The 10,108-nt window shown below is 47.1% G+C and overlaps 2 protein-coding genes across 2 annotated transcripts in view; one reads left to right on the top strand and one right to left on the bottom strand.

The window, feature by feature from the left end:
• Positions 1 to 1,406, top strand: part of ACO2 (aconitase 2) — a 22,667-nt gene extending 21,261 nt beyond the window's left edge. Inside the window, exons 17-18 of the mRNA XM_065677166.1 lie at positions 183 to 304; positions 915 to 1,406. Coding sequence (XP_065533238.1) covers positions 183 to 304; positions 915 to 1,058 — 266 coding nt within the window. The 3' untranslated portion in view covers positions 1,059 to 1,406. The remainder of the gene's footprint in view (positions 1 to 182; positions 305 to 914) is intronic.
• An 876-nt stretch (positions 1,407 to 2,282) lies between these two features.
• POLR3H (RNA polymerase III subunit H) lies at positions 2,283 to 9,361 on the bottom strand. Its single transcript, XM_065677157.1, has 7 exons — positions 9,278 to 9,361; positions 8,838 to 8,965; positions 7,382 to 7,478; positions 5,658 to 5,744; positions 4,627 to 4,690; positions 3,806 to 4,013; positions 2,283 to 3,163 (listed from the first exon to the last, which is right to left on the bottom strand). Exons 2-7 carry the CDS (start codon positions 8,946 to 8,948, stop codon positions 3,110 to 3,112), a joined length of 621 nt encoding a protein of 206 aa, XP_065533229.1. The 5' UTR covers positions 8,949 to 8,965; positions 9,278 to 9,361; the 3' UTR covers positions 2,283 to 3,109.
• Positions 9,362 to 10,108: the final 747 nt, after the last annotated feature.

The raw sequence follows: 10,108 nt of genomic DNA, 5'->3' as shown, positions 1-10,108 counted from the left end.
TGGTCAGGAATCCTGCTGTGGATCTAGTTAGATGCGACACAAACAGTGGAGATCCTGATTTTACTACAAAGATAGTAACTGTTGCTGGAACGCTACTCTGAGAAGCACTGAGCAGCCAGAAAGTAGTGCTGATCTGCTGCAGTGTGTTGTTACAAGTGTGCTTGGTGGTTTGTTCTCTGCAGAAACCAATCTGAAGAAGCAAGGTCTACTGCCTCTCACTTTCGCTGACCCAGCGGACTACAACAAGATTCATCCTGTGGACAAGCTGAGCATTGTGGGGCTGGCAGACTTTGCGCCTGGAAAGGTAACTGCACTCCATGGGCAGGGATGTGCCACTACAGGGGAAGGGTGTCAAGAGGGGCCAGAGGCAGCACAGGTGCTGCTGGGCAGTGTGGCCAGGCAGCCATGCGAGAGGAGCTTGGCATTAGCGGTCCAGGCGGCCAGAGAGCAAGTCAGAATCAGATTGCATTATTCTGAACAGGTATGAGAAACCCTGGTATGGTGGTGTGAATTCCTGGACTTGCTGCATTAAGCACCTGTGTTCCCTAGAAAGAACTGGGACCACAACTTGGGTTGGCAGGGACCACAAAGCTCATCCAGTCCCAGCCACCTGCCATGGGCAGGGACATCTTCCCCTAGACCAGGTTGCTGAAGCCCCTGTGTCCAATCTGGCCTTGAACACTGCCAGGGATGGGGCAGCCACAGCTTCTCTGGGCAGCCTCTGCCAGCGCCTCAGCACCCTCACAGGGAAGAATTTCTTCCCAATATCTGATCTATGTCAAGACCCACCCTGAGCTACAATTTTCCATTTTCAACTCTTTGAAAACATGTAGGAATTTTCCCGTGAGAATTCAAGTAATTTGCTCCCTTTTGAAAGAGAAGGGGGGGGAATAAAATCTGTCTTCTTCCTTTAGCCTCTGAAATGCATCATCAAGCATCCCAATGGGAGCCAAGAAACAATCATGCTGAACCACACCTTCAACGAGTCGCAGATAGAGTGGTTTCAAGCTGGCAGTGCCCTGAACAGAATGAAGGAGCTGCAGCAGAAATCCAGCTAAATGTGCACAATGTGCCCTGTGCACTGGACTCGATTCCGCTTCGGCATTTTCATCAAAGTGCAATTCCATGCCTCCTGTTGGAATAAATGTCTGATCAAATGTAACCATAGCTTCCTTTTGTTATGGTACTTCCTCTTCACTGACACTATGAAAAGGGAGTGCAGCTAGGCTTACTTTTGTCTTTTAAACTCCCTTTTTCTATTTTGGCTCAGTTTCAGTTGTCCCACAGTTATTTATATTTGGAAATGACCGGCTAAGGTGGGTTTTGTCTGTTCAGTTGGTTGTTTTCTGCCCATTCATTTTACTGATGGCTAAAGATTAAAAATGAAAATAAAGGATGTGACCATCTCTTCTGCCGTGTGTTATTGTATTCATAATCCTGTTCTTCAGCCTCTGCTCTCCCCTGTCACTTGCTGGAAGAGTGGGAAAGAATTGCTTGGAGATATAGGATGGTACCTGCCTTCTCCACAGCAGGAGCCTGAGGCTGAGGATTATCCTGTTAGAACAGCATGTAAATCCATGCAGCTACCAGCTCCCTCCACTTCTGGGAGCTCTGACCCTGCGAAATGGGAGCTGAGCTGGTTGGAGGTACCTGGGCTGTTTGCCCCTTGTGCTGCTGAGGCTCTAACTTGATTCACCCAAAGCTCCACTGCTACACCCAGCTGGGTTTTCTGCAAGAAGTTTCTTCCATGGCTGGATGATTGCATGTCTGAGCACCACTGCGCTATAGACAGCACTTTCTAAGCTTATTGTCTGAGCAGATGGACCTCAGTTACTATGTGAAGCTGAAGAATTCCAGGCTCCCTTTTAATTAGGGCAACGCACCAGGAATAACAGTTCAGAATTAAGGGGTCCTAACAACACTGTGGGGAGGGTGCTGGTGACTCAGGCTTTGTTTTTGCAGTTGGAGGTTAAGCAGGCCCACTATCCCAGGGAATTACAGCCCCTTCCTGCCAAATGTGCCTGGCTTTGTAATTATGTGTAGCATCACTCTCTTGGCAATGGGCCCTGCATAGATTTTACTGTTCTGTTTCCCCCTTCCCTTTTACTGCTGTCAGGGAGGGTGATGGCAATTGTTTGTTATTGGCTGTCAGAGAAAAGTGTTGCTTGCAACACTGTCTGCCTTGAAATCCAAGCAGTTGAACTGCAGGAGGCAACTCTTCCCTTCCTGCTAGTCAGGAAGCTAATAGTTTTCCCCCACAAACTGAACAGGAAGGCAGGCTGTGTGGTTTTTACTATTTATTCCATTTTGTGTATTAACACACCCCCACAAACAAGTATTTGGCTTGCTCATAGCAGCCTTGGTCCATTTGAGTCCATAATTATGTATTTTCAGTTGAACTCCTGCAAAGTTTAGCTCATTCTACATAAATACAGCTTGTACAATAAAGTATTTCCATTCAGCACAATAAGCAGCCTGTAGCATTCCACAGTGGTCATCTTCACAGAGCCCAAGTTACTTTTAGGTAAACTACTATCATTACAGTTCTTTTTGGCCAACTTCATCCATGGATGAGCTTCCTCTTCCCAGCAGAACATTACCACCACCACCACCTCTCCTGGCAGCAGCATTTTCCAGGTCTCAGGAGTACCACACCTCCATTAACTCCAGTGTTTTGCTGTTTCATTTCCTGTCAAAAGAAGGGCAGATTTCTACCCCTCTGAGATCAAGCTCTCAGTCCAAGGAAGCAATCCTCCTTGACAGGCATTCTCTCCGGCTTTCACTCACTGAAGGCAACTCCCTTCTTAATTCAGACAAGCAAAGACCTCCCTGGTTTCCCCTGCAGGGCAGGAGACCAAAGCTCCAGCTGAGTTTGTTGCTGCTGCACTCAGGGCTTTTTGTGCCTGTAAATTCACTTCTACAGATCAGTGAAGACATTTCTTGAAAGCAACTTGTCTCTATCTGGCAGGCTGGAAGCTGAAGGGGAAAACACAGAATGGCAGGTCTAATTTCTCATTCAGCTTCAGAGGAGCAATGAGCACCAGCAGGATCCCATTATCCCCCAAACATCCACCGGAAAGACTTTCTGTGGAGCAGGCTCTGATGGCAGCTAGCTGTTTGTCCACCATGACAGGAGGCCCAGGCCTGGCTCACTGATGGATCCCTGTTCACAGAGAGAAGAGGAGAATGTGCACAAAGAATGCAGGAGGAAACACATCAGAATTTACTGTCTCACCCCCATGAGTTATGGATGACCTACTCACTTTTTGCCCCCCAGTCAGAGCCTTCCCAGCACTTGTCCAGGCCCCTTGAAGCCTTGTCAACACTACCCCCAGTGTTCAACACTTGAAATTCAAGCACCCATTCCACCTCCTGACTGTCCCTACATTGTTCATTGGGTTAGATCCATCTTCCTCTCACACGGTACTCAGGTGGGTCTTATGCCAAAACATGGAATGGGAAAGACAGTTTAGCTGCTGTGTAAACCTTGATGTGGTTCTCCCAGCGCTGTACTTCCCCTGTGCTCACTCCTATGTGCAGAGCCTGCACCCACAGTCTTCTTTAAATCAGCACCCCAGGAGGAACTCTACCAACCACCACAAAGTGCTGCAGTAAAAACAGACAGCAAACACAGAGCAGCCGCAAGAACAATCATCTCGTTTCTCCCCTTTTCCACTCCTTTCCTTTTATGACTCTGCTTCACTACCAGCTTAAAGCAATCCGTTCCTCAGGGAAGGGATGCTATTTTAGCCATAGAATAAAACCACAGCATTCACAAAGCTGTACGAATAATGCACATAGTTACCACAAGAGTGTAGGGTGCCTCTTTCTTCTGGACTTCTTCCGTGGCATTGGAAGCGGAAGCCTCTGCAGAGCTTGGACCCGTCGGGGATGTATCAACAAATGTCTCATCCACGACTCGGAAGCGGATCTCCTCCCCAATGTCCATGTAAAGGTCGTGGGCCCCTTCTTCTGTCTCATATTCCCACACCCACACCTGCTCTGCTTCATCGCTGGCCACGCCACGGGTTAAGGAGGGAAACTACCAGTGTTCCGCCTGACAGATCACTTCCTGACAGCTTTGAGAGCACTCGATTCAAAGCCTTTTCACTATTCTTTCTCCAAGGGCAGTGCACTCTCCTCAGTGATCATCTGCACAGAACCCCCGTCTGGTTTCTGATTTTCCTGCTTTGAGGTGTATGCTGCAGGGCAGAGTTTGGGTTACCCCCACCCCCCATAAAAAACAACAGCAACAAAAAAGACTCCCAAACGAACCCCCTGAAACCCAAGAAGACCTCACCTTAAGTGTATTACACACACAATGTCCATCTCGACATCACACAATGTGGTAAAACCTGCGTCCTGCCTTCAACAGCAGCCAAGACTAAAGGCCGGGATTAAAATGTGGTTGTTCAGGGGCTGCTGCCATTCATTTCCACTAGCAGGCACAATGATCCTGCAAACCCCTGTCTGGCTGTGATAACAGTCTGCAGGACTTGCCTGACACAACGGCTTAGCTTCTGCCACTGAGCACCTCCATTGTTGCAGCAGTGAATGCTGTTGGGCCAGCACTGCACAATCCTTTGAAATGAAGTAGTAAAGTTATCAAAGGTGATCAAGGGATACAACTTAGCTGGCTGCTGCAGCGATTCTGGTGGGATGACAATATCATCAAAGAATCCAACAGAAACTGTGGAGAAAAGAATCCGATGAAGACTGAAACAATTCTTTGCAAATGATGTACCACAGCAATTCCTATAGTGCATTTCTAGACTCATTCTCCTTCCTCCTTCAGGAAGGAGGTGGTGCAGGAATTAATCTTTGAGCCACAACACTCGATTTTAGTTGGCAGCAAAGCAACGACCCAGCTGAAAGTCCATATAGCAACAGAGGGCACAGTCTGTGTGCCCACTGGGAAAGGAAAAGGCTGTTTGGAGCAGGATTGGAAATGAAAGCGTTCCAAGAAATGAGTCAGATGCTACAGAGGTCTGCGACAGAAAACTGCTTAGAAATCACAGATATAACATATTAAATGCAGACCAATATAAAGTTAGAATAGCCCCCACCTCCCCCCTGAGATTTCACAATGCTGAATTTTATCATAAAGTGGACATGCCCAAATTCAGCAACACAAGCAGCCAGGATAATCTTATTGTCTTAGCTTAGCAACAGAGGAGCTCGCCTCTGTGGAACACTCCTACAAGAAAGGAAAGCAACTCATCAATTATGTATTCCCTGAATCTGACAGCACTTTGTGCTCGCAAAGACATCTTCCTGCCATGTTTTTAGGTACAGGAAACAACCACGGATTTGCAGAGAACTGTAGGGAAGATCTATCAGATCAAGCAGATACTACCACTTTGAAAAAACAAGTTAACTGAAGCAAGAAAACAAATCCAGTCTATGCTCCAAATGGAGCTGCCTGTTCTTCTTGGGCACGCACATGAATGACAAAAGGAGAGGCGAGTGCAGACAAAACCATTCAGGGCAGGGGAAGCTGCCAGGCTCAAACTACCTCAGATAAGAGCAGTATTACAGGACAATAATAGTCTTTAACCAGGCTACAGACAGTGCCATACCACCTGAAGTCACAGTATCTCAATAGCCCCAAGAGCTCTGCAGCTTGTGTGCCCCCAGCATTAGAAGTTGCGGTTTACCATGAACACCATCCTGACTGCAGCTTTTAATCTGTCCAATGAGGATCTCATCCAAGAAGGGATGGAAGACCACGTAGCGGAAATGCACTTAAAAAGAAAACAGATCATTAATAATATGCCCACGTTAGTGAATTAGACTCCTTCCATGAGTTGGCAGCCATTAAAACAAAATCCCACATCCTGTATGCCCTCTAAAACGCTTCCCCAGTTTCTTTGACAATTCCCTTACAGGCACTGATTAGATAGAAAAATGGGAACAGGAGTCAAGATTCCCAACTATTTTGTATGAGTTGTTGGCCAGCAGTGCCCTGTTCCCTGCTCCTCAGTCTTGCCAGAGTTTAAGATCACAGAATTAAGCTGTAAGATGAACAACATGGAGTGGGGCTTGTGCTAAAGTTATGATCTGAGCATTCCTGCACAATGCTCCAAGGCCAAGAGTACCACTTGAAATTATACTTTCTCCTAAAACTTCTGCTCCTTTTACCTTTGTTAGCAATACTGTATTTTCTTCAGATAAAATAACTGATAGCACATATTATCAGAGTAAGGTACTCTAACATAACTGGATTTTTCATGCAGTTTAAGTAACATGTTTCTAACTAAGCATTTTGCATTTGTAATTACTAAAATGCTATACTAAACCAATCTTACCTGAACAATGCTATGAGCAATTTAATGTAATTTTAGCTGTCTGTACTCAATGCTCCTCTTTTACTTAAAATCAGTTACAGTACCTTAAAGAAAGAGTTCTTACTAGGATTTATCAACATGCCACCCCAGATTCTGAAAGCAGACTTTTTCCCAAGCTCAGAGAGAATACATACTCTCATTTTTGGTTCAAGGAGTAGTTCAAAGTTAAGAAGCTGAGCAGAGATTAAAGCAAGGAGGAAAGCCTGCCATCCTCCTTAAATATTAGAGAAAGCTTTTATTTGAAGGGAGCAAGTTCTCCTGGAGTTAAAACTTGGACAAGGGGAGATACATTCAGTCAGTGAAGTTTGCTTCTAACAGGAAACACTTCATTTCTCAAGCTCCACTTCCACAGTGAAAACTGAAACTGAAAAAAAAGAACCACATCTCTTTCCAGTTTAAATAAACTTATTTTAACTTTAAAGATATTACAAAATTTGGTTTTATGCATTTACTTCCAGTTTTCACTCAGACAGATTTGCCAGAAGTCAAAGCAAAGAAATTAGTCATTCCTTATTTAAAACAGAAAGTCACTAGAAGTGTATGCTGAACCAGATCTGTCTAAGACTCAAAAGATGTAGCAAAACTTACAGCTAGGAAAACAGCATCAAATGCTGTGCAAATGCTTTATGTAGAAAGGTGTTTCAACATTCTAGCTAGAGAAAATAAGCTTCAAAAAGAAACAAATACTAAAAAACCACAAAATAATTAACACAACTGATTTTCTACATGCAGATTTCCAATCATTTTAAACTAAATTAACTTCTTCCTCACTCCACACCTGCATCTCTAGTGGTTAAACAGAGATGGACTGTTGGAGAAAGCTAACAGGACTGGCTACTTAAAGCTATGTTTGTACCCAAAAGTGCAAATAAGGGACTTTTGCCATGTTTCTCTTGCCCTTCTTATATGAATGGAGTTAAGGCAACGAACTTCAGAAGCTCCTTTAAATTCACTTTCCTCAACAACTGAACCCTGTTTACATTTCCAGATCACTAACCCTCTGCAAAACCATGTAACTGAGGACAAACACATACCTTTGGTATGAGATGCACCATCTCCAGGGAAAATGTACGAATCTTCCAGCTTTGTGATATCATACAAACAGATGCAGAGGCCGACGTTGTACACAACCTGCTCAAAGGAAATAATTAAAAAGCAGTAAGTCAAGCAACCCACCAGGTTAAACCAAGTAAACCATGAAATTTATACACTACACACACCTTTTCAAAACAAGGCCACAGAAGGGTGGCTGTTTTGGTACGCTCCCTTCAACAGCCCCAGCCCAAACCACACTGCATCGCAGGGGAACCCCAAACCTACCTAAGTGTTATGGGAGCAGTGTTTTCACTGGCACTGCAAAGAGCTTGGCTACAAACAGAAACCCTTGGGGCAACTGTCGGTGGTGAGAGAACTGGATAGTTGCCAAGAGAGCAAACAGTTGCCCACAGACATCATTCACCAGCCCTGCTGCTTGTCCAAAAGCTAAATATACTTTTTGCTAGAGTTACACTCTCAGAAGCCTCTGAGTTTGCCTTTGTCTTAAACTAAATTAGCGCTGGGGAGAGCCAAGGACAGCTCTTGTTTCCTCTGCTACTTCTGAGAGGGCTTCCCAGCATACACAATCTGAGGCCCCTACCAGTCATCAGTGGATGAGGGAAGCCCTTCGCTTTTTGTCACTTGTCCCTATAACCTGCTATTCACAACCCTACATCACTTCAGGTTGCTCTTTTGAGCACCCTTCACGTTCCCTGCCTTGCACTGAAAGCCGTATGCTAATCACAGTCCCAGGGCTGCACAGAGACAGAACACTTGTTTCTATCCTGCACCCAAGACCAACTTTTTCTGCCACACTGTATTCTGAGTACACAGACCAAGCCAATTATTAATACCTTAACTTTTCTTGCAGTATTGCTGTTCTACACTTCAGACATAAGACAAAATTCTTCCCTGTGAGGGTGCTGAGGCGCTGGCACAGGTTGCCCAGAGGAGCTGTGGCTGCCCCATCCCTGGCAGTGTTCAAGGCCAGGCTAGATGGGGCTTGGAGCAACCTGGTCTAGTGGAAGGAGTCCCTGCTTGTGCCAAGGGGTTGGAACTGGGTGAGCTTTAATGTCCCTTCCAACACAAATCATTCTCTGATTCTACCTTCCCTTAAATTCCCCCCCTCTGGATGGATTAGTTTGTATCAGCTTTTCAGACTGAGTTTTGGATTGCTACTCTACACACAAACAGCAGTTACTCTTGATTCTCTCCCATGCTTCTCTGCCCCATCTGGTATCTCATTATATTCCAGTTACAGTATTATCCATTAGAAAAAAAGCCCCCTTTGAGACAATACATGGCTATCTGTTTACACTCTCCTGTATTTCAGTTACTGGGGTGGCCTTTACATCTCACCTATTCTGACACCTCACCCACACATCTCATTAGGAACAAGAAACAGTCAGGGATGTTATGATGCCTCCACGAACCTATACATGACCCACGCTTTACCTTATTGGCCAACTTCTTGTTTAGCTCTTCCGCAATGGAATCATTCAGTTTCCTCTCAAACTGCCAGGGAGCAATCCTCACTGTGTCCGTCATCTCTACCAGGACAAACATGGTGGCGGGCAGCACCTCTGAGGAGACCGACAAACACCAACCGCCTCAGGCACCGGCGCACTGCGAGGGCAGCCGACACCCCGACAACTGAAGAACCCCCAATGCCTTGTACGGAGCTTAGCGGGGCAGCACCCCAGATGTCCTGAAATGAGGCAGGACATGGGGGTCTGAAACACGGGACAGGGGTTGAAGGCTGCCACGCAACGGGGTGGGCGACCAGACAACCGCCGTCGTATGGAGGGACGGGACGGGACGGGACGGGACGGGACGGGACGGGACCGGACCGGACCGGACCGGACCGGCAGCGCCTCAACCACCCCCTGACCCACCTGTTACACGCCGACCACCGCCACACGGTCCCAGATCAAACGGCACTTCCGGTGCCTCAGCCAATCGCTTCCCGTGGACGGGCGAGCCCGCGCTGATTGGCGGGGGAAGAAGCCCTCACGGGACGTAGGGGAGGAACCTTGCAGCGACCCCGCCCCGCGGGCGCCATTTTGTCCCTCCTCAGGGCGGGGTGAGGCCCGGCCGCTCGCCTGCCGTTGCGGGTGTGGGGTTGGGGCTGCCCCCGGGACGGGCTGGTGTTGGTCAGTACATGGAAAGCCCCTCAGCAACCTGGCAGTCTGCGCAAGGCTGCGCTTTACCTGCCCCTGCCCGGGTGTCTTCCCCGGGCAGCGGCTCCTGGGTCGCAGATGATGTTTCACCTGCAGCAATCCCCAGGTGCGGTTGTAGTCACTTCATTTATCGTTTTCATCAGCTTATCCGACAGGGCAGCAGAGGTCGAAGTTCGCACCTCTCCACGACCAACACTTGAGCTGTTTGCTTACCCAAACAGCAACTGTGGGTGCGTTTATCGCCCACGTCCACCTAGAAGCCTGCTTCAGAGCAGTGACTGCCCAATACTTAGGTCAAGGTTATTGCCAGGGACAAATTGACATGACATAGAGCTGTCATAGTTTATTCTGTGCATGTATTAAGACCAGGCTTTCTGCAGCGAGTCAAGCAGCATGAGGGATGGGAGAAAACAAGGGGGTGTGCTCATGTCTGTGAGAAATGAAAGGCGGCCGTTTGAAGTGTGCTTAAAAAAGGATCCACCAGGAAAACCAAACATCCCTGGCTGACAGTCAAAACTGCGCTGTCAGCACAGCGGCTTTGATGCC

The sequence above is a fragment of the Lathamus discolor genome, chromosome 1 (assembly GCF_037157495.1).
Source record: "Lathamus discolor isolate bLatDis1 chromosome 1, bLatDis1.hap1, whole genome shotgun sequence".
In the NCBI taxonomy this organism is placed as follows: domain Eukaryota; kingdom Metazoa; phylum Chordata; class Aves; order Psittaciformes; family Psittacidae; genus Lathamus; species Lathamus discolor.
Note: the sequence above shows the minus strand (reverse complement) of the source record. Positions and strands in the feature narration are given on the sequence as shown.

Bases quoted from the DNA above. Each gene is read 5' to 3' on its own strand.
- POLR3H (XM_065677157.1), bottom strand. From the start codon at position 8,948: ATGTTTGTCCTGGTAGAGATGACGGACACAGTGAGGATTGCTCCCTGG. The intron at 4,691-5,657 runs GTAAACCGCAAC...TTTTCTCCACAG, and splicing joins CAGTCAGGATGGTGTTCATG to TTTCTGTTGGATTCTTTGAT. The intron at 3,164-3,805 runs GTAACTATGTGC...CTCTGTGAACAG, and splicing joins AGGCACCCTACACTCTTGTG to GGATCCATCAGTGAGCCAGG.